General features: G+C 45.2%; 1 protein-coding gene across 1 annotated transcript; it reads right to left on the bottom strand.

Moving 5' to 3' along the window:
- LOC139580321 (choline O-acetyltransferase-like) lies at window positions 1-27,408 on the bottom strand. Its single transcript, XM_071408867.1, has 15 exons — window positions 27,101-27,408; window positions 26,630-26,747; window positions 24,525-24,716; window positions 18,543-18,661; window positions 11,632-11,685; window positions 11,034-11,211; window positions 9,132-9,309; window positions 8,747-8,916; window positions 8,448-8,548; window positions 7,507-7,629; window positions 7,186-7,308; window positions 6,817-6,958; window positions 3,537-3,599; window positions 3,264-3,401; window positions 1-2,835 (listed from the first exon to the last, which is right to left on the bottom strand). Exons 2-15 carry the CDS (start codon window positions 26,675-26,677, stop codon window positions 2,536-2,538), a joined length of 1,929 nt encoding a protein of 642 aa, XP_071264968.1. The 5' UTR covers window positions 26,678-26,747; window positions 27,101-27,408; the 3' UTR covers window positions 1-2,535.
- Window positions 27,409-27,537: the final 129 nt, after the last annotated feature.

Raw genomic sequence — 27,537 nt, 5'->3', positions numbered from 1 at the left:
TATTTTGGACTCAATTTTATTTCAGGACATAAATAATCTTTATAGCAGTATTCTCTACACAGCACAAGGTTACAATATATTCTCATAAATATATCTCATACAATTTAAGGTTACAATATATTCTCACAAATATATCTCATACAATACAATTAAAGTGTAGACATCATGTAGATTTTCTGATGAAAATAAATGTATGTATTTAGCTACAAAAATAAATAGGCTTTTTAACTTTTTTCGTAAATTATTAACATGAATAGCTACAGACTTGCTGTAGTTTCTATGAAATGAGTGGAACCACACATTAGGCTGAGAGGAAAGAAAGTCTGAATCCCAAATGGCACCCTATTCCCTATATAGTGCACTACTTCAGACCAGAGCTCTATGGACCCATGTCAAAAGAAGTGCACTATAAAGGGAATAGGGTGCCATTTGGAAATCCCTAAAATAAGAACTTCAACAAGCAGCATATCAACACCAATAATACATTCCTATTCATCTGCATAATTCACACAACCCGTTAAGAACAACTTCTTCCACAGAATCACCACATCCAATTGATAATTTACCTTCAGAGATGACACAGTATGAGACAGTATGAAACAGTATGAGACAGTATGAAGCAGTATGAGACAGTATGAGACAGTATAAAGCAGTATGAGACAGTATGAAGCAGTATGAGACAGTATGAGACAGTATGAAGCAGTATGAGACAGTATGAGACAGTATGAAGCAGTATGAGACAGTCTGAGACAGTATGAGACAGTACTGAATATTGCGCAGAATCTATACTAGCTATACCTGTGGAAATACCTCTAGAAATACTGTACGGTAAACATATCCGTCTCAAGTTTAAAGGCACGGACAAACCGGTAGCGTTTGCCGGCCGAGAGTACTTAGCACCTCTGAACAGATTTACACTCCAACAGGGTTGTTGGAACAAGGTTGGAGTTAAAACCTACAGGAGGGTATCTCTCTAGGAACAGGGTTGGAGTTAAAACCTACAGGACGGTATCTCTCCAGGAACAGGGTTGGAGATAAAACCTACAGGATGGTATCTCTCCAGGAACAGGGTTGGAGTTAAAACCTACAGGAGGGTCTCTCTCCAGGAACAGGGTTGGAGTTAAAACCTACAGGAGGGTATCTCTCCAGGAACAGGGTTGGAGTTAAAACCTACAGGAGGGTATCTCTCTAGGAACAGGGTTGGAGTTAAAACCTACAGGACGGTCTCTCTCCAGGAACAGGGTTGGAGATAAAACCTACAGGAGGGTATCTCTCCAGGAACAGGGTTGGAGTTAAAACCTACAGGAGGGTATCTCTCCAGGAACAGGGTTGGAGTTAAAACCTACAGGAGGGTATCTCTCCAGGAACAGGGTTGGAGTTAAAACCTACAGGAAGGTATCTCTCCAGGAACAGGGTTGGAGTTAAAACCTACAGGAGGGTATCTCTCCAGGAACAGGGTTGGAGTTAAAACCTACAGGAGGGTATCTCTCCAGGAACAGGGTTGGAGTTAAAACCTACAGGAGGGTATCTCTCCAGGAACAGGGTTGGAGAGCCCTGCTGTAGGCTTTACTAGATAGATATCCCTCTTTGGCAGCATCATTATAGTGATGATCTTTAAACCTAGTTCCTACGTCTGCTCTTTCCCTATGGGTTAGGTTGCCGTCCGTACTTGAATCCCATTAGTTACAATATGATCAATGTTTGCACGATAAATGTGAATATATTGATATAACACAATACGCTGAGATCATTTAGGTGTAAGTTTGCTGCCTCATGATTGAGTATTGCTCTGTTCAGGTAGACTGTGATTTCGCTGTGGTCTGATTGGGGTGTCAGTGGGCTGACTGAACGCTCTGAGAGACTCTGGGTTGAGGTCAGTGATAAAGTAATCTACAGTACTACAGTCAAGGGATGAGCTGTACCTACCATTGGCTATGTACTGATCCAGCGGAGCTGTCCGTCAGTACAGTGCTGAAATAGCAGGCATGGCTTTAGTTCCCTATTACCAGACCGGTGAGCTATGCTCTGTCTAGACTCCCACCCGAGTAGCAATGGTGAATGAGAGCATCTACGTCGTATTTTCTACATCTATATGTTTCCTTCCATATTAGTTGTATGTACATTGTTACATAGTTAAGGATTCAAATTGACTCGAGAGATAAAGTCGTAAAAACATCAACTTCATCGCACAAACACCAAAATATACACACAGGACAACTAGCACTAACACTACTTTCACGACATACCTGGACGCGTGTCAGAAGTTGAGCGTAACTACTGAGGCTGTCCTAATATGGACACCGTAATCTGAGGGAAGTTGAGCGTAACTACTGAGGCTGTCCTAATATGGACACCGTAATCTGAGGGAAGTTGAGCGTAACTACTGAGGCTGTCCTAATATGGACACCGTAATCTGAGGGAAGTTGAGCGTAACTACTGAGGCTGTCCTAATATGGACACCGTAATCTGAGGGAAGTTGAGCGTAACTACTGAGGCTGTCCTAATATGGACACCGTAATGATACCTCAGTATGACTTATTTCCCTGTTTTCTGAGGTGTGCTCAGAGGCTTGCTGCCAGCTCCTTGGCTTTTCTCAACCGCCTTTGAGGCAGCAGCAGTGTCGCTCTGAGGCTTATTGCTCTTCTCGCACAGATCCCTCATCTCTACGAGGCCCTCGTCCAGAGCCTCGATAAAAACGGCCGAGCTGGTCTCGGTGCTGCCGTTGAAGCTGGTCACGCTGAAGAGAAGGTGGTCTGCCTGCGGGTTGTAGCAGCACCCGTAACCGTTAGGAACCACCGGGCCATAGCAACAGAACATCTCCACTGTGGTGGGGACCTGAGGAAGGTATACCAGTTATAATACAACATCTACTTAAGATATACACAGGTGTACTTTAACAAGGGATTTATACGTAGTTTATAAACCGTTAATGATTACTTTATAGATACTGTATATATGTAATAAACAGTTATAACACAATTGGTAGAATATTAAGTTCTTGTAATTATTATTATTATTATTATTATTATCATGGCTGTAATAGCAATAGACTGTGTTATTGACTTGTTTATTGTTTACTCCATGTGTAACTCTGTGTTGTTGTCTGTTCACACTGCTATGCTTTATCTTGACCAGAGGTCGCAGTTGTAAATGAGAACTTGTTCTCAACTAGCCTACCTGGTTAAATAAAAGGTGAAATTCAAAAAATATAAAAATAAAAAATAGCAATAGACACGTAGCAAAGAGACGACTAGATGGTATACCTGACTGGTGGAGAGAATGAACTGGTTACTGGCCACATAGGTTTCATCTGTGAAGATCTCTGGAACCTCCATATGGATGTCCTGGGAGATTTCTCTGAGTCCTAGAAGGTGATTGTCTATTCCCATCCCTGTAATAGCCTGCAAAATAAACCATCACGAACCCTTAGAGCTTAATGTATTAAATCTACTTAAGTTAGAGGTTCCTCATGAATAGAACATTTTATCAAATAAACGTAATACAATGAATAGTTTTAGTCAAACACGCGTACTTACTGCAATTGTGGAATTTGTCTGGGCATTAATCGCATCCCACAATCGTTTCATCTTTTCTGAATCCTGTAAAATTGAATAAAAACAAAAGCATAATTAATAATTGCATTTAGTCTCAAAAAGCTAAATATAATACTCCCACATTGAACATTGTCTAAAGAGAGACAAAGTAACATATTTTACCTGTTATGAGTCATATGATAGATTGCAAGTGCTGTGTGTGTGTGTGTGTGTGTGTGTGTGTGTGTGTGTGTGTGTGTGTGTGTGTGTGTGTGTGTGTGTGTGTGTGTGTGTGTGTGTGTGTGTGTGTGTGTGTGTGTGTGTGTGTGTGTGTGTGTGTGTACAAGACTGTGTGTGTGTGTGTGTGTTTATGGCTGGAATGAAGGATACTCAATTCTTACAGTTTTTTATTTTATTGCTTTGGTACTGTTTTCACAAGTACACCGCATGACCAAAAGTATGTGGACACCTGCTAAATCAAACATCTCAATCTAAAATCATGGACATTATTAACATGGAGTTGGTCCCCCATTTGCTGCTATAACAGCCTCCTCTCTTCTGGGAAGGCTTTCCACTAGATGTTGGAACATTGCTGCTATAACAGCCTCCACTCTTCTGGGAAGGCTTTCCACTAGATGTTGGAACATTGCTGCTATAACAGCCTCCTCTCTTCTGGGAAGGCTTTCCACTAGATGTTGGAACATTGCTGCTATAACAGCCTCCTCTCTTCTGGGAAGGCTTTCCACTAGATGTTGGAACATTGCTGCCAAAACAGCCTCCACTCTTCTGGGAAGGCTTTCCACTAGATGTTGGAACATTGCTGCTATAACAGCCTCCACTCTTCTGGGAAGGCTTTCCACTAGATGTTGGAACATTGCTGCTATAACAGCCTCCACTCTTCTGGGAAGGCTTTCCACTAGATGTTGGAACATTGCTGCTATAACAGCCTCCACTCTTCTGGGAAGGCTTTCCACTAGATGTTGGAACATTGCTGCTATAACAGCCTCCACTCTTCTGGGAAGGCTTTCCACTAGATGTTGGAACATTGCTGCTATAACAGCCTTCACTCTTCTGGGAAGGCTTTCCACTAGATGTTGGAACATTGCTGCTATAACAGCCTCCACTCTTCTGGGAAGGCTTTCCACTAGATGTTGGAACATTGCTGAGAGGACTTGCTTCCTTTCAGCCACAAGAGCATTAGTGAGGTCAGGGCACTGATCTTGGGCGATTAGGCCTGGCTCGCAGTCGGCGTTCCAATTCATCCCAAAGGTGTTCGTTGAGGTTCAGTTCGGGGCTTTGTGCAGGCCAGTCAAGTTCTTCCACACTGATCTCGACAAACCATTTCTGTATGGACCTCGCTTTGTGCAGGGGGCATTGTCATGTTGAAACAGGAAAGGGCCTTCCCCAAACTGTTGCCACACAGTTGGCAGCACAGAATCATCTAGAATGTCATTGTATGCTGTAGCATTAAGATTTGCCTTCACTGGAACTAAGGGGCCTTGCCCGGACCATGAAAATCAGCCTCAGACCATTATTCCTCCTCTACCAAACTTTACAGTTGGCAGTGAATTTGGGCAGGTATCATACTCCTGTCATCCGCCAAACCCAGATTTGTCAGTTGGACTGCCAGATGGTAAAGTGTAATTCATCACTCCAGAGAACGCATTTCCACTGCTCCAGAGTCCAATGACGGAGAGCTTTACACCATCCCAGCCGAGGCTTGGCTTTGCTGATGGTGATTTTATGCTTGTGTGCAGCTGCACAGTCATGGAAACCCATTTCATGAAGCTCCCGACGAACAGTTCTTCTGCTGACGTTGCTTCCAGACGCAGTTTGGAACTCGGTAGTGAGTGTTGCAACCGATGGATAGGTGATTTAAGCGCTGTTCGCTTCAGCACTCGGCGTTGGTGAGCTTGTGTGGCCTACCACTTCGTGGCTAAGCCGTTATTGCTCCTATAAGTTTTTCACATCACAATAACAGCACTTACAGTTGACCGGGGGCAGCTCTAACAGGGCAGAAACTAGATAAACTGACTTGTTGGAAAGGTGGCATCCTATGACGGTGCTGCGTTGAAAGTCACTTAGCTCTTCAGTTCGGACCATTCAACTGTCAGTGTTTGTCTATGGAGATTGCATGGCTGTGTGATTGATTTTTATACACCTGTCAGGAATCGTGTATTGTATTTTACAGTAATGTATTGTAATCGTGTATTGTATTTTACAGTATTGTATTGTAATCGTGTATTGTATTTTACAGTATTGTATTGTAATTGTGTATTGTATTTTACAGTATAGTATTGTAATCGTGTATTGTATTTTACAGTATTGTATTGTAATCGTGTATTGTATTTTACAGTATTGTAATGTTTAATGTGCAATCAAATCCAAATAGTTATCATTATAGTAGTACATTTGAGTATATCATACTCTGTATGTTTCTACTTTACAGACATCCATTTTCATCTATTCCTCAAAATCTGGGGTAGACAAACCACTTTACATGTTACATCTGTAGGTTTTACCAACCGGTTAAGTGATCATCAATCGATGAATCAATCACACACACACACACACATTATGGGAGAAGAGGACATGATGAACAGCATTATGGGAGAAGAGGACATGATGAACAGCATTATGGGAGAAGAGGACATGATGAACAGCATTTTGGGAGAAGAGGACACAATGAACAGCATTATGGGAGAAGAGGACACGATGAACAGCATTATGGGAGAAGAGGACATGATGAACAGCATTATGGGAGAAGAGGACATGATGAACAGCATTATGGGAGAAGAGGACATGATGAACAGCATTATGGGAGAAGAGGACACGATGAACAGCATTATGGGAGAAGAGGACACGATGAACAGCATTATGGGAGAAGAGGACACGATGAACAGCATTATGGGAGAAGAGGACATGATGAACAGCATTATGGGAGAAGAGGACACGATGAACAGCATTATGGGAGAAGAGGACATGATGAACAGCATTATGGGAGAAGAGGACATGATGAACAGCATTATGGGAGAAGAGGACACGATGAACAGCATTATGGGAGAAGAGGACACGATGAACAGCATTATGGGAGAAGAGGACATGATGAACAGCATTATGGGAGAAGAGGACATGATGAACAGCATTATGGGAGAAGAGGACATGATGAACAGCATTATGGGAGAAGAGGACACGATGAACAGCATTATGGGAGAAGAGGACATGATGAACAGCATTATGGGAGAAGACCATAATGGGGAGCTAAGTAAGAAAAATGACTCACAGAGAGAGATGTCTTCTCGTCCGTCATGGCCTTCACGAAGGCCAGAGCCTCGGGGGTCGCTGAGCGGATGTTGTCCACCCGGCCCTCGTGGAAACGACGGATAGAAGCACTCTCATAAGTGGACACCAGCCGTCCATTGCATCTGAGAAATCACAAAGCAAAATAAATATCGCTACTGTATATCAATGGAGGCTGAATTCACTTAATGTGTGAACAAAGGAAAATAGTTTCTTTCTTAGGTTTTTAGTTAAATTAAAATGACTGTCAATAAGTAGTAAAGATTGTAATCAAATGAAAAATGTGTTGAAACAGGACTAAAACAACCAACAACATGTCGTTTTAGATAACGTTCTTAAAGGTGTACAACACCTGTAAAAGGCCAGTTGTAGAGCCACCTGTATGTACGCATCTGGACTCATCTTCTGTTTCTTGATGAATTCTTTTCCATAGACCTCAAACTTGTGTACATCCATGTCAAGTTCTCTAACCAACCTAAGGAGAAGGAAATATGAATATATGTTAAAGTTCCTAATGCCTCTGTTTTTTTATATCCGTGTCAAATCATTTCCGGTTAACAATTTAAGTAACTTACTGTGATTGTCTTTAATTAAAACGATTTTTTAAAAAGTGCTTATATGTGTGTCCATGTTTGTATGTGTGCAATCATGCATGCACATGTGTGTGTCTTGCCTCTGCAGTCTCTCAGCAGAGGCCTTCAGGAGGTCCTGGATGTCGGGTGTGGTCTTCCAGAGCAGTCTGCGAGGAGTAGGAAGCTCCGACACGTTGGTGGCCTCCCCATCTTGGAGGGACTTCCTGTCCGGTGGAGAGAGCACAATCACTTGACTTCCTTAGATTAGTGTTTTACTATTATTATAATGTATTATTCATTGACATCATATTGCTTTATCACTGACTTCTAATAATATATTACCTGTTTCATTACTGACCTCTAATAATATATTACCTGTTTTATCACGGACCTCTAATAATATATTACCTGTTTTATCACGGACCTCTAATAATATATTACCTGTTTTATCACGGACCTCTAATAATATATTACCTGTTTCATTACTGACCTCTAATAATATATTACCTGTTTCATTACTGATCTCTAATAATATATTACCTGTTTCATTACTGACCTCTAATAATATATTACCTGTAAATGTGAACTACACTGCAAAACATTAACCTCCTCATGTGTCTCATGAGTAAAATGTAAAATATCTGATTTAAGATTTAATGCAATAAACTTGCCGTTAACTATATTGTAATGAAATACTTTGTGTGTTTGGTGAGTAAATATGAACTCTCAGATGTAAAAGCACAGGACCTGGAACAGAACCTTGGGGGACACCAGGATCTAGAATAGAACCCTGGGGGACACCAGGACCTGGAACAGAACCTTGGGGGACACCAGGACCTAGAATAGAACCTTGGGGGACACCAGGACCTGGAACAGAACCTTGGGGGACACCAGGACCTAGAATAGAACCTTGGGGGACACCAGGACCTGGAACAGAACCTTGGGGGACACCAGGACCTAGAATAATAGAACTCCACCTAATCAGATTTAACACTGTCCATATGGACACATACATGTAAATTAGTTTGGCTAGTTCACTTACATGAATTTCATCAAGTATTCAGTACACGCCACCAGAACTATTCCCTCGAAGGGTGAGTGCTCGCACACCGTTCCGCAGACTCCGTCCTCCCCTACAACAAACTGAAACAAACATTTATATTCCATTCCATGGTCTCAGGACCTGTATTGTGCTGATCTAGGATCAGCCCCTCCCCACACACACACACTTTGTCCATATCATCTTATTCTTTGTTATCTAAAATGCTAAACTGATCCTAGATCAGCGCTCCTACACCGAGACACTTTATGAATAAGGGTCCAGGTTTGGCATCGCCCTACCTGCATTGGCTTGTCATACCAGCGGTTTGCCCCCATCTTCTCATGGCCTCCTCCATGGAGCATCAGCAGGGCTCGGCTGGTATCCCCAACCTCCACCCCACTGGTGTCGTCTAGACACACCACACACAGACACTTCTCGATCACAGCCAACGACTCTCTGTTAACTGAATCTAGGGGAGGGAGGGAGGGAGGCAGGGAGGCGGACAGGCATGCAGACAGGCAGGCGTACAGACAGACGAGGTCAGTTTATGCAAATATATTTGTTTTCATAGTCTTCCCATGGTTTATTTCGAATTATTACTATGATTTAAATTGTTATTTGATATTAGTGTTATTATTATAGTTATGATATTTAATGTAGACAATAAGATGGTTGAAGTGAAACCTGTGATGAGTACGTCTCTAGCCTGGGCCCATTCTGTTCTTCCATCAGACGTCAACAGACCAAACGAAGGCTGTCTCTCCTCTGTGTTCTCTGCCATCTTTACTATCTTCTCCAGCTGGGTCAAGATGTGCATTTCGTTCAGTTTTTTCTCCTTTACCACTAGGTCCAACACAAAGAACTGAGAAGAAGACAAAATAAGAATTATTATTATTATTTTTTTTAAATAGGATTGGATTTTTTGGGAGGGGGGGGGGGTTATTGCTCCCAGAGGGAAATTTTGTCGTGGACATTGAAAAAAGGTGATGGTATTTCCACGTAGAATATCACAGATTAAAACATACATCTGATTAAAAATGTATTTCTAAGGAAGCAACAACAACAACAAAAAAAAAAGACGATAAGATACAGTGTATGTGCTTTATCATAAGACCTCAAAATAGATTACTGGCATTACAAAATCTATAAAAGCCTTTTCTCCAAGGAGCATTTCAATGTATCACTCAATCAGACACGTTGGGTCAATAGGCTGTTAAAAAACTAAAACCTACCAATGCAAACACATCAGTCATTAGACCCCAATAGGCTGCTGACTAATGAAGGCAAAGTAAGAGAGGCAGAGGTTAACGACGTACCGCCACCGCCTGCTTGAACCTCCGTGTCCCAAAATGCCACCCTATGCCCTAGGTAGTGCACTACTTTTAACAAGAGCCCTGGTCAAATGTAGTGCACTACATAGGGAATAGGATGTCATTTGGCACACAAGGTTGAAAACATGAATCCCTACGCCGCGATCAATTGTCCTTGTGACTCAAGGAGGCTCTCAGACAAATTCAATCAGCGGTAATTTAGTTAGTAGTCTGTTTCTCCACATGGATGGCTCCTTAATATGTGTACCTGATTGATAGTGCCTGGAACCATCTCCAGGTACGAAGGACTCTCCCCTCCTCCTCCTCCTCCCTTTTAGCCTTTGTGAGATATTTGGTGATGCGATTGTTTGGGGGGAAGTGAGATTCATTGTAAAAGATAACTCACGGTGTTAACCGCCAACCGGTTGTTTGTTTACGATTCCGTCTGTGACCTTTACATTGTCTGTTGTTTATGTCGACGTTTTCGACCGTTTTCTGCCTATGACCTTTGAACTTTAGCGTATACGACACGGCCTTGGGGAGGATCGACAGGAAGTGGAGGTTATTTACAACACTGACTCGTGGGAATCCTAAACCTCCAACAGAGACTCAACACAACCAACAAATAAAGTTATACTTCTACACTAATATCTCTTGTCTTGTCAATGTGGACACACAATGTTTTGGAATGTCGTTAGCTGTTATATTTGAGGTGACCACATGCCTTGTAAATGTGGACAATGTTTCTAGCTGTACAGTAGTGATAACTGAGATCACTGTAAGTGTAATTGCGTCCATAGAGATACAATGTATTATATTTATTACTGTGATTTATTTTTTAAATGGCACCCTATTCCCTATATAGTGCACTACTTTTGACCAGGGCCCATAGGGAATAGGGTGCACTACTTTAGACCAGAGCTCTATGGCACCCTATTCCCTATATAGTGCACTACTTTTGACCAGGGCCCATAGGGAATAGGGTGCACTACTTTTGACCAGGGCCCATAGGGAATAGGGTGCACTACTTTTGACCAGGGCCCATAGGGAATAGGGTGCACTACTTTTGACCAGGGCCCATAGGGCTAGGAATAGGGTGCACTACTTTTGACCAGGGCCCATAGGGAATAGGGTGCACTACTTTTGACCAGGGCCCATAGGGAATAGGGTACACTACTTTTGACCAGGGCCCATAGGGAATAGGGTGCACTACTTTTGACCAGGGCCCATAGGGAATAGGGTGCAGCTGGATACGGAACCTTAGTCTCTCTCTGACCTGGTTCTTGCATGCAACGATGATGTGCTCCTGCTCGGTGGACCCAGCCTCGTGGATGACGAGGGTGTCCCTCTTGAGGCCGGGCAGACGGTATGTGTTGAAGAGACGGTAGTACTGCTTCATACACAGAGGGGTCCCAGCCAGCCGGCCCCGAGAATAGTCCACGGGCAACGCCCTCCTGTCAGGAGGCAGGGCCCCAGAGACACACAGACACAGACTCAGATCACCTGGGACAACCTCAGCTGCTCTACAGGGGAACTTTATCCAGTCTTATATTATATATTCTGTTTATTTTCCCTTTATTATTTTACAATCTTTATACTTTTCTTCTACAATACTCTGATGGAAGAGAGGAGAGGAGAGAAGAGAAGAGAAGAGAAGAGAAGAGAAGAGAAGAGAAGAGAAGAGAAGAGAGGAGAGGAGAGGAGAGGAGAGGAGAGGAGAGGAGAGGAGAGGAGAGGAGAGAAGAGAAGAGAAGAGAAGAGAAGAGAAGAGAAGAGAAGAGAGGAGAGGAGAGGAGAGGAGAGGAGAGGAGAGGAGAGGAGAGGAGAGGAGAGGAGAGGAGAGGAGCGTTATAAGCTGGACTCAGAGAACTCACGTGTCAATACGTTCCTTATACTCCAGAACTCCTGTGATGAGGTGAGCAGCGAATCTGAGAAGATGGAGAACAGAGAGACTGAGTCAACACAGAGAGAACATCATTTAGAAGGGACCTAGACACACTGTATATGCAACAGTCCAGTCATTTCATTACTGGTATCCATTATTCAACGGAGAGTATTATACAATGATAGTCTTCTTCAGACACTTTGCCTCGTGTGTGTTACTGAATTGTAACTATATAATTGTTCTGTACATGGATATTTTATTTACAGGCTGTTATAGGCTGTTACAAGCTGCTACAGGCAGTTACAGGCTGTTACAGGCAGTTACAGGCAGTTACAGGCAGTTACAGGCTGTTACAGGCTGTTACAGGCTGTTACAGGCAGTTACAGGCTGTTACAGGCTGTTACAGGCAGTTACAGGCTGTTACAGGCAGTTACAAGCAGTTACAGGCAGTTACAGGCTGTTACTGTAAAAAGTATATTGGTCCATCTGTATCTACTCATGATTCACCAAACACACCACAACTCCCTCCCCCATCTCTGAATGGAGAGCTATAATCACATTTCTGATAGATTACAGAGCAGCGCTGTGTGTGTGTGTGTGTGTGTGTGTGTGTGTGTGTGTGTGTGTGTGTGTGTGTGTGTGTGTGTGTGTGTGTGTGTGTGTGTGTGTGTGTGTGTGTGTGTGTGTGTGTGTGTGTGTGTGTGTGTGTGTGTGTGTGTGTGTGTGTGTGTGTGTGTGTGTGTGTGTGTGTGTGTGTGTGTGTGTGTGTGTGTGTGTGTGTGTGTGTGTGTGTCCAGAAGGGAGTAAATCAGCCCTGGTGTTTTCTATCTCAGTGTTTTTGTGTTCAAACCCCCGATCAATATACAGAGTGGGCTACACAAACACACACATACACACACACTAATAACCCCCCCCCCCCCCCCTTCCCACACACACACTAATACCCCCCCCCCCCACACACACACACACACACTAATACCCCCTCCCCCCCACACACACACACTAATACCCCCCCCCCACACACACACACTAATACCCCCCCAAACACACACACTAATACCCCCCCACACACACACACTAATACCCCCCCCCCCACACACACACACACACACACTAATACCCCCCCAAACACACACACTAATACCCCCCCAAACACACACACTAATACCCCCCCCCACACACACACACTAATACCCCCCCCCCCACACACGCACACTAATACCCCCCCCCCCCCACACACACACACTAATACCCCCCCCAAACACACACACACATTAATACCCCCCCCACACACATACACACACACTAATACCCCCCCCCCCCTTCCCACACACACACTAATACCCCCCCCCCCACACACACACACACTAATACCCCCCCCCCACACACACACACTAATACCCCCCCCCCCCCACACACACACACTAATACCCCCCCAAACACACACACTAATACCCCCCCACACACACACACTAATACCCCCCCCCCACACACACACACACACACACACACTAATACCCCCCCAAACACACACACTAATACCCCCCCCCCCACACACACACTAATACCCCCCCCCCACACACACACACTAATACCCCCCCCCCCCCCCCACACACACACACTAATACCCCCCCCCCCACACACACACTAATACCCCCCCCAAACACACACACACATTAATACCCCCCCCACACACACACACACACACTAATACCCCCCCCACACACACCCACACACACACACACTAATACCCACCCCAAACACACACACACACTAACACCCCCTCCAATACACACACACATTAACCCCCCCCCCCACACACACACACACACACACACACACTAATACCCACCCCAACACACACACACACACACACTAATACCCACCCCCAACACACACACACACACACACACACACACACACACTAATACCCCCCCCCCCACACACACACACACACACACACACACACACACACTAATACCCCCCCCCCCGCCCCCCCCCCCCCCCACCCACACACACACACTAATACCCCCCCCCAAACACACACACACATTAATACCCCCCCCCCCCCCCCCACACACACACACACACACACACACTAATACCCACCCCAAACACACACACACACACACACTAATACCCACCCCAAACACACACACACACACACACTAATACCCCCCCCAAACACACACACACACACACACACACACTAATACCCCCCCAAACACACACACACACACACACACACGTACACCACCACACCGCTGTATATGGAGGCTGAGGAGGAGGAGGAGGAGGAGGAGGAGGAGGAGGAGGGCAGCCAACTAGGCAGTCTACCAGTCTCACACCCCTGTATGGAGGCTGAGGATGGGGAGGATGAGGGCAGCCAACTAGACAGTCTACCAGTCTCACACCCCTATATGGAGGCTGAGGATGGGGAGGAGGAGGGCAGCCAACTAGGCAGTCTACCAGACTCACACCCCTGTATGGAGGCTGAGGATGGGGAGGAGGAGGGCAGCCAACTAGGCAGTCTACCAGACTCACACCCCTGTATGGAGGCTGAGGATGGGGAGGAGGAGGGCAGCCAACTAGGCAGTCTACCAGACTCACACCCCTGTATGGAGGCTGAGGATGGGGGAGGAGGAGGGCAGCCAACTAGGCAGTCTACCAGACTCACACCCCTGTATGGAGGCTGAGGATGGGGAGGATGAGGGCAGCCAACTAGGCAGTCTACCAGACTCACACCCCTGTATGGAGGCTGAGGATGGGGAGGATGAGGGCAGCCAACTAGGCAGTCTACCAGACTCACACCCCTGTATATGGAGGCTGAGGATGGGGAGGATGAGGGCAGCCAACTAGGCAGTCTACCAGTCTCAGCGGACTGCTTGGATCTGACACTAACAATCTAATTAGAGTATCCGTCAGTCTATTAGGAGGCTGTTCTGAAGGTCCTGAAAGAATTCACTTACCTCACCCATGAGCTGACAAAACCTGACGGTGAGTTACAGTCTGGATCTGGATAGACTGTGTGTGTGTGTGTGTGTGTGTGTGTGTGTGTGTGTGTGTGTGTGTGTGTGTGTGTGTGTGTGTGTGTGTGTGTGTGTGTGTGTGTGTGTGTGTGTGTGCGTGCGTGCGTGCGTGAGCGCGCATGCGTGCGTGCGTGCGTGCGTGTGAGTGTGAGTGAGTGTGTGCGTGCGTGCGTGCGTGCGTGCGTGCGTGTGAGTGTGAGTGTGCGTGCGTGCGTGCGTGTGAGTGTGAGTGCGCATGCGTGCGTGTGTGCGTGCCTGTGTGTGTTGTGTTGCATTGTCTGGCAGACCACAGCTCATTTAATAAGAGAGGCAGCGATACAGAGAAGAGATGAGTCAGGATGGCTATCGCCTCCATGTCCTGCAGCCTGTAAATCTGAGGGAGATCTGGTTTGGTTTATGCCTGCTGAAAACACTGTTGTAAATCTCTCACCAAGTGTGACTTTTACAGTACAGGGTAGAAAACATAGCAGCCATGTATTGCATTGCACCAGCAACCATTGTACGTGGCAGTATAATACAATGTTGTATTACCGTATGTTGTATACGTAATAAGTGTAAGTGACTGATCTGTGGCTACAACCTTCTCTAATGATCCAATCAAATCAAATTGTATGTGTCACATGCGCCGAATACAACAAGTGTAGACCTTACAGTGAAATGCTTACTTACAAGCCCTTAACCAACAATTAAAATAAGTGTTAAGTAAAAAAAAAAATAGATAAGTAAAAAAATAGAAAATAGAAAATAAAAGTAACAAATAATTTAACTATATACAGGGGGTACCGGTGCAGAGTCAGTGTGGAGGCTATATACAGGGGGTACCGGTACAGAGTCAATGTGGAGGCTAAATACAGGGGGTACCGGTGCAGAGTCAGTGTGGAGGCTATATACAGGGGGTACCGGTACAGAGTCAATGTGGAGGCTATATACAGGGGGGTACCGGTACAGAGTCAATGTGGAGGCTATATACAGGGGGTACCGGTGCAGAGTCAATGTGGAGGCTATATACAGGGGGTACCGGTACAGAGTCAATGTGGAGGCTAAATACAGGGGGTACCGGTACAGAGTCAATGTGGAGGCTATATACAGGGGGTACCGGTACAGAGTCAATGTGGAGGCTAAATACAGGGGGTACCGGTACAGAGTCAATGTGGAGGCTATATACAGGGGGGTACCGGTACAGGGTCAATGTGGAGGCTATATACAGGGGGTACCGGTACAGAGTCAATGTGGAGGCTATATACAGGGGGTACCGGTACAGAGTCAATGTGGAGGCTAAATACAGGGGGTACCGGTACAGAGTCAATGTGGAGGCTATATACAGGGGGGTACCGGTACAGGGTCAATGTGGAGGCTATATACAGGGGGTACCGGTACAGAGTCAATGTGGAGGCTATATACAGGGGGTACCGGTACAGAGTCAATGTGGAGGCTATATACAGGGGGGTACCGGTACAGAGTCAATGTGGAGGCTATATACAGGGGGTACCGGTGCAGAGTCAATGTGGAGGCTATATACAGGGGGTACCGGTACAGAGTCAATGTGGAGGCTAAATACAGGGGGTACCGGTACAGAGTCAATGTGGAGGCTATATACAGGGGGTACCGGTACAGAGTCAATGTGGAGGCTAAATACAGGGGGTACCGGTACAGAGTCAATGTGGAGGCTATATACAGGGGGGTACCGGTACAGGGTCAATGTGGAGGCTATATACAGGGGGTACCGGTACAGAGTCAATGTGGAGGCTATATACAGGGGGTACCGGTACAGAGTCAATGTGGAGGCTAAATACAGGGGGTACCGGTACAGAGTCAATGTGGAGGCTATATACAGGGGGGTACCGGTACAGGGTCAATGTGGAGGCTATATACAGGGGGTACCGGTACAGAGTCAATGTGGAGGCTATATACAGGGGGTACCGGTACAGAGTCAATGTGGAGGCTATATACAGGGGGTACCGGTGCAGAGTCAATGTGGAGGCTATATACAGGGGGTACCGGTACAGAGTCAATGTGGAGGCTAAATACAGGGGGTACCGGTACAGAGTCAATGTGGAGGCTATATACAGGGGGTACCGGTACAGAGTCAATGTGGAGGCTATATACAGGGTATTACGGTACAGAGTCAATGTGGAGGCTATATACAGGGGGTACCGGTACAGAGTCAATGTGGAGGCTATATACAGGGGGTACCGGTACAGAGTCAATGTGGAGGCTAAATACAGGGGGTACCGGTACAGAGTCAATGTGGAGGCTAAATACAGGGGGTACCGGTACAGAGTCAATGTGGAGGCTATATACAGGGGGTACCGGTACAGAGTCAATGTGGAGGCTATATACAGGGTATTACGGTACAGAGTCAATGTGGAGGCTATATACAGGGGGTACCGGTACAGAGTCAATGTGGAGGCTATATACAGGGGGTACCGGTACAGAGTCAATGTGGAGGCTATATACAGGGGGTACCGGTACAGAGTCAATGTGGAGGCTATATACAGGGTATTACGGTACAGAGTCAATGTGGAGGCTATATACAGGGGGTACCGGTACAGAGTCAATGTGGAGGCTATATACAGGGGGTACCGGTACAGAGTCAATGTGGAGGCTAAATACAGGGGGTACCGGTACAGAGTCAATGTGGAGGCTATATACAGGGGGGTACCGGTACAGGGTCAATGTGGAGGCTATATACAGGGGGTACCGGTACAGAGTCAATGTGGAGGCTAAATACAGGGGGTACCGGTACAGAGTCAATGTGGAGGCTATATACAGGGGGGTACCGGTACAGAGTCAATGTGGAGGCTATATACAGGGTATTACGGTACAGAGTCAATGTGGAGGCTATATACAGGGGGTACCGGTACAGAGTCAATGTGGAGGCTATATACAGGGGGTACCGGTACAGAGTCAATGTGGAGGCTAAATACAGGGGGTACCGGTACAGAGTCAATGTGGAGGCTAAATACAGGGGGTACCGGTACAGAGTCAATGTGGAGGCTATATACAGGGGGTACCGGTACAGAGTCAATGTGGAGGCTATATACAGGGTATTACGGTACAGAGTCAATGTGGAGGCTATATACAGGGGGTACCGGTACAGAGTCAATGTGGAGGCTATATACAGGGGGTACCGGTACAGAGTCAATGTGGAGGCTAAATACAGGGGGTACCGGTACAGAGTCACCTTCTCTCATGAGTACATAGTTCAAATCATCCATCTTCTCCTCTGAGTACCTAGTTCATGTACATAGTCTCTAGTCATTGAATAGCTGTTTGCTTTTTGGGTGCAGAGATTACTATGTACATTACTCCCTCTTGTCAAGTGTAATTCAATGCGTGGTCATTCAACCAGCACTAATCTGATTGAGAAAATGACTGCATCATCCCCCTCATTGAAGGAAGCACCCTCATTACTGTGCATTTCACATTCAGGAAGTACTTTGTTATGATTATGAAACGTATTTTATGAAGTGTATTTTATGAAACGTATTTTATGAAGTGTTTTTTATGAAGTGTATTTTATGAAACGTATGTTATGAAGTGTTTTTTATGAAACGTATTTTATGAAGTGTTTTTTATGAAGTGTATTTTATGAAATGTATTTTATGAAGTGTTTTTTATTAAATGTATTTTATGAAGTGTTTTTTATGAAATTTATTTTATGAAGTCTATTTTATGAAATTTATTTTATGAAATTTATTTATGAAGTGTATTTTATTCAGTGTATTATGTGAAATTTATTTTCTGAAGTATATGACATTTTATGAAGTGTATTTTATGAAATGTATTTTATGTTGTGGATTTTATGAAATGTATTTTATGAAGTGTATTTTATGAAGTGTATTTTGGACACCAAGTGTACTGTACATACCTGAGTGAGTCTTTGTGATCTCTAAAGTCTTGTTTTGGGAAGACCATGGCAGGATTGGAGTTGACTGGTAGGGCCAATCTCTGATTCAAATACATATCGTCAAGCCAGTAGTCATACACCTGAAAGAGAGAGAGAGAGAGAGAGAGAGAGAGAGAGAGACAGGGAGAGAGAGAGTGAGACACACAGGGAGAGAGAGAGAGAGAGAGAGAGAGAGAGAGAGAGAGAGAGAGAGAGAGAGAGAGAGAGAGAGAGAGAGAGAGAGAGAGAGAGAGAGAGAGAGAGAGAGAGACAGGGAGAGAGAGAGAGACACAGGGAGAGAGAGAGAGACACAGGGAGAGAGAGAGAGACACACAGGTAGAGAGAGAGAGAGAGAGAGAGAGAGAGAGAGAGAGAGAGAGAGAGAGAGAGAGAGAGAGAGAGAGAGAGAGAGAGAGAGAGAGAGAGAGAGAGAGAGAGTATACGGTGTTCACACTGATTATCATAATGTGGAGCGAGAGATTGATAGATATCAGTTCACTGCTTTAATTCAGGACTGACTGATCATCTGAGTGGCTGGTGATGGATGGGTCTCGTAGACACCAAGTGGCATGTCTGATTGATCTATGGCCACAGTTTTAGTTATTTCCCCACCTTTTTGTTAGCTTCAGTTCTTTCCTCCTTCCAGTGCCAGCTGTTATTGATGGTCCAAGTCTATTGGGCCATTTATGGTGTTGATTGTGTTTTTGATCACAGTGTGGAGACTCTACAGTCTGTATGGATGGGTCTCTAATGGGTTTTAAAAGGACAGTCTGTATGGACAGGTCTCCAATGAGTTTTAAAAGGACAGTCTGTATTGACAGGTCTCCAATGAGTTTTAAAAGGACAGTCTGTATGGACAGGTCTCCAATGAGTTTTAAAAGGACAGTCTGTATGGACAGGTCTCCAATGAGTTTTAAAAGGACAGTCTGTATTGGCAGGTCTCCAATGAGTTTTAAAAGGACAGTCTGTATTGACAGGTCTCCAATGAGTTTTAAAAGGACAGTCTGTATTGACAGGTCTCCAATGAGTTTTAAAAGGACAGTCTGTATGGATGGGTCTCCAATGAGTTTTAAAAGGACAGTCTGTATGGACAGGTCTCCAATGAGTTTTAAAAGGACAGTCTGTATTGACAGGTCTCCAATGAGTTTTAAAAGGACAGTCTGTATTGACAGGTCTCCAATGAGTTTTAAAAGGACAGTCTGTATTGACAGGTCTCCAATGGGTTTTAAAGGACAGTCTGTATGGACAGGTCTCCAATGGGTTTTAAAAGGACAGTCTGTATGGACAGGTCTCTAATGGGCTATAAAAGGACAGTCTGTATGGACAGGTCTCCAATGGGTAATTAAAGGACAGTCTGTATGGACAGGTCTCCAATGGATTTTAAAAGGACAGTCTGTATGGACAGGTCTCCAATGGGTTTTAAAAGGACAGTCTGTATGGACAGGTCTCTAATGGGCTATAAAAGGACAGTCTGTATGGACAGGTCTCCAATGGATTTTAAAAGGACAGTCTGTATGGACAGGTCTCCAATGGGTTTTAAAAGGACAGTCTGTATGGACAGGTCTCTAATGGGCTATAAAAGGACAGTCTGTATGGACAGGTCTCCAATGGGCTAATAAAGGACAGTCTGTATGTATGGACAGGTCTCCAATGGGCTATAAAAGGACAGTCTAAATTGACAGGTCTCCAATGGGCTATAAAAGGACAGTCTGTATGGACAGGTCTCCAATGGGCTATAAAAGGACAGTCTGTATGGACAGGTCTCCAATGGGCTATAAAAGGACAGTCTGTTTGGACAGGTCTCCAATGGGCTATAAAAGGACAGTCTATATTGACAGGTCTCCAATGGGCTATAAAAGGACAGTCTGTATGGACAGGTCTCCAATGGGCTATAAAAGGACAGTCTGTATTGACAGGTCTCCAATGAGTTTTAAAAGGACAGTCTGTATGGACAGGCCTCTTATGGGCTATAAAAGGACAGTCTGTATGGACAGGTCTCCAATGGGCTATAAAAGGACAGTCTGTATGGACAGGTCTCCAATGGGCTATAAAAGGACAGTCTGTATTGACAGGTCTCCAATGGGCTATAAAAGGACAGTCTGTATGGACAGGTCTCCAATGGGCTATAAAAGGACAGTCTGTATGGACAGGTCTCTTATGGGCTATAAAAGGACAGTCTGTATGGACAGGTCTCCAATGCCTTTTCCACTCCACGTAACAGTTGAAGTGTACACTGGAAGGATGGCAGACTGCCTTTGCGTGCTTTACGCATCTGGGAGCAAAATGGTAAAGTGCATCCCACTCCACACCAGATCTGACTATTCCCACTCCACACCAGATCTGACTATTCCCACCCCACACCAGATCTGACTATTCCCACTCCACACCAGATCTGACTATTCCCACTCCACCCCAGATCTGACTATTCCCACTCCACCCCAGATCTGACTATTCCCACTCCACACCAGATCTGACTATTCCCACTCCACACCAGATCTGACTAATCCCTACTCAACACCAGATCTGACTATTCCCACTCCACACCAGATCTGACTATTCCCACCCCACACCAGATCTGACTATTCCCACCCCACACCAGATCTGACTATTCCCACCCCACACCAGATCTGACTATTCCCACCCCACACCAGATCTGACTATTCCCACCCCACACCAGATCTGACTATTCCCACTCCACACCAGATCTGACTATTCCCACTCCACACCAGATCTGACTATTCCCACCTCACACCAGATCTGACTATTCCCACCCCACACCAGATCTGACTATTCCCACTCCACACCAGATCTGACTATTCCCACCCCACACCAGATCTGACTATTCCCACCCCACACTAGATCTGACTATTCCCACCCCACACCAGATCTGACTATTCCCACTCCACACCAGATCTGACTATTCCCACTCCACCCCAGATCTGACTATTCCCACTCCACACCAGATCTGACTATTCCCACCCCACACTAGATCTGACTATTCCCACCCCACACTAGATCTGACAATTCCCACTCCACACCAGATCTGACTATTCCCACCCCACACCAGATCTGACTATTCCCACCCCACACTAGATCTGACTATTCCCACTCCACACTAGATCTGACTATTCCCACTCCACACCAGATCTGACTATTCCCACCCCACACCAGATCTGACTATTCCCACCCCACACCAGATCTGACTATTCCCACCCCACCAGATCTGACTATTCCCACCCCACACCAGATCTGACTATTCCCACCCCACACCAGATCTGACTATTCCCACCCCACACCAGATCTGACTATTCCCACCCCACACCAGATCTGACTATTCCCACCCCACACCAGATCTGACTATTCCCACCCCACACCAGATCTGACTATTCCCACCCCACACTAGATCTGACTATTCCCACTCCACACCAGATCTGACTATTCCCACCCCACACCAGATCTGACTATTCCCACCCCACACTAGATCTGACTATTCCCACCCCACACTAGATCTGACAATTCCCACTCCACACCAGATCTGACTATTCCCACCCCACACCAGATCTGACTATTCCCACCCCACACTAGATCTGACTATTCCCACTCCACACCAGATCTGACTATTCCCACCCCACACCAGATCTGACTATTCCCACCCCACACCAGATCTGACTATTCCCACTCCACACCAGATCTGACTATTCCCACCCCACACCAGATCTGACTATTCCCACCCCGCACCAGATCTGACTATTCCCAACCCACACCAGATCTGACTATTCCCACCCCACACCAGATCTGACTATTCCCACCCCACACCAGATCTGACTATTCCCACCCCACACCAGATCTGACTATTCCCACTCCACACCAGATCTGACTATTCCCACTCCACACCAGATCTGACTATTCCCACTCCACACCAGATCTGACTATTCCCACTCCACACCAGATCTGACTATTCCCACCCCACACCAGATCTGACTATTCCCACCCCACAACAGATCTGACTATTCCCACTCCACACCAGATCTGACTATTCCCACCCCACAACAGATCTGACTATTCCCACTCCACACCAGATCTGACTATTCCCACCCCACACCAGATCTGACTATTCCCACCCCACACCAGATCTGACTATTCACACCCCACACCAGATCTGACTATTCCCACCCCACACCAGATCCGTCTATTCCCACTCCACACCAGATCTGACTATTCCCACCCCACACCAGATCTGACTATTCCCACTCCACACCAGATCTGACTATTCCCACCCCACACTAGATCTGACTATTCCCACCCCACACCAGATCTGACTATTCCCACTCCACACCAGATCTGACTATTCCCACTCCACACCAGATCTGACTATTCCCACCCCACACCAGATCTGACTATTCCCACCCCACACTAGATCTGACTATTCCCACTCCACACCAGATCTGACTATTCCCACTCCACACCAGATCTGACTATTCCCACCCCACACCAGATCTGACTATTCCCACTCCACACCAGATCTGACTATTCCCACCCCACACCAGATCTGACTATTCCCACCCCACACCAGATCTGACTATTCCCACTCCACACCAGATCTGACTATTCCCACCCCACACCAGATCTGACTATTCCCACTCCACACCAGATCTGACTATTCCCACTCCACACCAGATCTGACTATTCCCACCCCACACCAGATCTGACTATTCCCACCCCACACTAGATCTGACTATTCCCACCCCACACTAGATCTGACTATTCCCACCCCACACTAGATCTGACTATTCCCACTCCACACCAGATCTGACTATTCCCACCCCACACCAGATCTGACTATTCCCACCCCACACTAGATCTGACTATTCCCACTCCACACCAGATCTGACTATTCCCACCCCACACCAGATCTGACTATTCCCACCCCACACCAGATCTGACTATTCCCACCCCACACCAGATCTGACTATTCCCACCCCACACCAGATCTGACTATTCCCACTCCACACCAGATCTGACTTCTATTTTCAATACAGTACAAACGTAGCATGGAGAAACAATAGATCGCTCATTACTCCCATACTGCTAACAGAATATCCATGGATTTTAATGCTTAGAGATGCTCGAGGGTTTTGTCTGCCTCCCAAACACCACCCTATTCCCGTTAGTGCACACTAGCTTTGACCAGACCCCTATGGACTCTGGTTGAATGTAGTGCACTATCTAGGCAATAGGATGCCATTTGGGATGCACATTGTCTGAGGGAGGGAGGGAGTTTACCCAGTTGTGTGTGTTGTGAGGGAGGGAGTTTACTCAGTTGTGTGTGTTGTGAGGGAGGGGGTTTACCCAGTTGTGTGTGTTGTGAGGGAGGGAGTTTACCCAGTTGTGTGTTGTGGGGGAGGGAGTTTACCCAGTTGTGTGTGTTGTGAGGGAGGGAGTTTACCCAGTTGTGTGTGTTGTGAGGGAGGGGGTTTACCCAGTTGTGTGTGTTGTGATGGAGGGAGTTTACCCAGTTGTGTGTGTTGTGAGGGAGGGAGTTTACCCAGTTGTGTGTGTTGTGAGGGAGGGAGTTTACCCAGTTGTGTGTGTTGTGAGGGAGGGGGTTTACCCAGTTGTGTGTGTTGTGAGGGAGGGAGTTTACCCAGTTGTGTGTGTTGTGAGGGAGGGAGTTTACCCAGTTGTGTGTGTTGTGATGGAGGGAGTTTACCCAGTTGTGTGTTGTGAGGGAGGGAGTTTACCCAGTTGTGTGTTGTGAGGGAGGGAGTTTACCCAGTTGTGTGTGTTGTGAGGGAGGGAGTTTACCCAGTTGTGTGTTGTGAGGGAGGGAGTTTACCCAGTTGTGTGTTGTGAGGGAGGGAGTTTACCCAGTTGTGTGTTGTGAGGGAGGGAGTTTACCCAGTTGTGGGTGTTGTGAGGGAGGGAGTTTACCCAGTTGTGTGTGTTGTGAGGGAGGGAGTTTACCCAGTTGTGTGTGTTGTCGCTCTTCTCTAGTAGCTTCTTCTGCAGCAGCTCTCCAGTGCCGCCTGGTTCTCCGAACTTCTCCACAATGGACTTAGTCTTCCGGTACTGTTCCTCCTTCACCAGGTGTTTAATACTGGTCAGGTACATGTCCAGAGTTTGCTTCAGGGGTGGGACAGGCACCTTGGGCAGGACCTAGTGTTGTGGAGATCAATCAATCACACTCTCTCTCTCTCTCTCTCTCTCTCCTCTCATCTGTCAAGCAATTAATCATTCTATCCAATTTATTCATAAAGCCCTTTTTACATCAGTAAGTGTCAAAAATGGTTGTTACTGTACATTAACCAAGCCTATATTTCAAAGGGTAGGCAGTTATTGTAATGGTTGGGATAAACAGTGACTCATTGAGGCTGCACCGAAAAGGACAACGTCTTCATCAGTGTAAGGAAGCTGTTGTCCTGTCTGTAGGCATTTATTCATCAGTGTGAGGAAGCTGTTGTCCTGTCTGTAGGCATTTATTCATCAGTGTGAGGAAGCTGTTGTCCTGTCTGTAGGCATTTATTCATCAGTCTGAGCATTACAGCTCTTATTTGCTTCCTGAAGTTTATCTTTAGCATTCTTAGAACCTGAGTAAATTATTCATTCAAACCGCTTGAAGCCACGTCGAGAATTAATTTTACAGCGTCCTGTGGGAAACGAAAATTACGCCTTTGATCGAAACGGCTAAGGTTATTTTATATTGAATAAAATGCAAATTAAATGTTTACCGAGTTATTAGTGTGTTGACTAATTATTTGTTCGTTTGGTCCGATATGTTGGAATCGGTCTGTCGTTGTGATCAATGTAACTTGTGAGAGTGGGTTACCTACATCACATGTGAAACAGGTATGATTGAACGCATACGTTGGTAATATTATAACTCGGAATTTGCTCCAAGAAAATGGCCACTCTCGGGGAGATACATTAGAATCGTATCGTTCTGAATTCAATTTATTTTTAGGCTTACTTATTAATTGATCCCCAGTGGGCAACTGAAGTTTCACTCCACGGGCACGTGCTTCGTTCATATTCATCATAACCTAAACCAATGTTGCTGTGTACTTTCTGGTAGCATAGACTAAACTGCTCGGGCAAACGGAAAAGTTAAAGAGAACCTTTTGACTTCCCGTATTTCTCAACATTCGCAGAATGCGTATCTCTGTTGCTGCAATTATGCACGGGGACTGCATTTTCTTTGGTGATTTAGTTGGTATCTTCCTACAAAATAGCCTGGATAAATTGGCCTTTACATGTAATAGGTTTCGAATTTGAAAAATAATTTGAGTGCATTGTAGGCCTATCACTGATTCCAACTCTTTGTTTTTGGTAGGTAGTGTGAAATAGTCTAATTTTATTCTGCATCACTTTTTTTGATAGTGTCCGTTTGGGATAATACAAGTGTAGTACTTCCAGCCTGTCAATTTTCTATTTTTTGCCCCTAGCGGTCAGCACAAGGACACAGTAGAAATATTCGCGTTTCAAAACCATGCTCTTTTCAGCACCACGGATAGCGCCTGTATCTGTTACACTAGCAGTGGTTTACAAGGTTGTTGCTCCATACTTTTTCCAATGATAAAGTCAGTTAGTTAGACAAGTAGTTCTGTAATCCACTTGTGAAAATCCCTTCTCACTAAATGTATTTTAAAAACAAACAAGAGCAAGCCAAATTTGTAACAATAAATACATAATTTTTGTAGGCTATACAATTACTGTACAAAACGAATTCCCTGAAATAGCCTTTCAGCAATGGTATGTTGCCAGTCACACACAACAATGTTACAAAACAGCAACAGTATGAAAATAATGAAGTAAAGCAAGCAACGTGATTCTACATGCTGGATTCTACATGCTGGATTCTAAATCAATAAATTAATATCGATTAAGCTATTGCTTTTGCAACTACCTGAATAGCATATTTTTCTCTGACCTTATAAGCAGATAATACCTACATTTTAATATACCGGCAGAGATAAAGGATATTAAGAAATAACTGATGGTAAAATACCAAGGACAATCCTTCATTACACTCAGTATGAAACAAAATCGAATGTAACAAAAGCGTTTCTTACATAGCTTTCCCTGCGGCCTTTCGGCGGCTCTCTCTCCAGGATTGGCATGCTGTTGTCCAGTCTGGATCAGTCAGGTGAAAGTAATTTGAAAACCCTCAAGAGTTGTTTGAAGTTGAACCTTTTGCACGAAGCCAGAACATCCAAATCATTCATCAGAAAGAAAAAAAGGGGATTACGCTGAACTTGATTAGGCTATAGGAGGATTTTATAACAATAACTGTGAGGTTGTAATTATCAGTGAGATTTAAAAAACTAAAACCCTTAGTACCAATATGAATCTCTGTTATTAAACATAATACATTATTGTATAAACACAGGGGTACATAACCAACAACACAATCTTTCCACAAGTATTAATAGACGAGCTGTCTCCTTTCAAGTCATTCAAACAAAGCACGTCATACATCAGCTAACTTTCTGAACTAGCCATATGTGTGAATAATGAGGAGAAGGAAAACGATTTCCGCTTACCTGAGCAATGGATGCTTTCCCTTTTCTCCTCAAGAGGTCAAAAATGTTTGCAACGAGATGACAGTGTTCCGGGTCCGTGTTTATAGAACTCCTTTGACGCGAAGGAATGTTCGTTCACCACTCTGTCTCAGTCTCCACGATATCCACGCCTACTTCAGATCCATTGCAAGGCTTTGACTTTTAGACAGCACTTGCTTAGTAAAGATGCTCTAGGTGGGGTTTGTCTCTACCCACTGGGCACAGACGTCAATTTAACGTCTATTCCACGTTGGTTCAACGTGATTTCATTGAAATGACGTGGAAACAACGTTTTATTCAACCAGTGTATGCCCAGTGGGTACTTACGCCCGCAGGCAGCAAACTCCTCCCATCGAAATCTATTTGTGGAACATATGATTTGACAGCTTGCCTTGCACCCCCCCTGACCACCTCTGACA

Source organism: Salvelinus alpinus, chromosome 7 (assembly GCF_045679555.1).
Source record: "Salvelinus alpinus chromosome 7, SLU_Salpinus.1, whole genome shotgun sequence".
NCBI lineage: Eukaryota > Metazoa > Chordata > Actinopteri > Salmoniformes > Salmonidae > Salvelinus > Salvelinus alpinus.
Note: the sequence above shows the minus strand (reverse complement) of the source record. Positions and strands in the feature narration are given on the sequence as shown.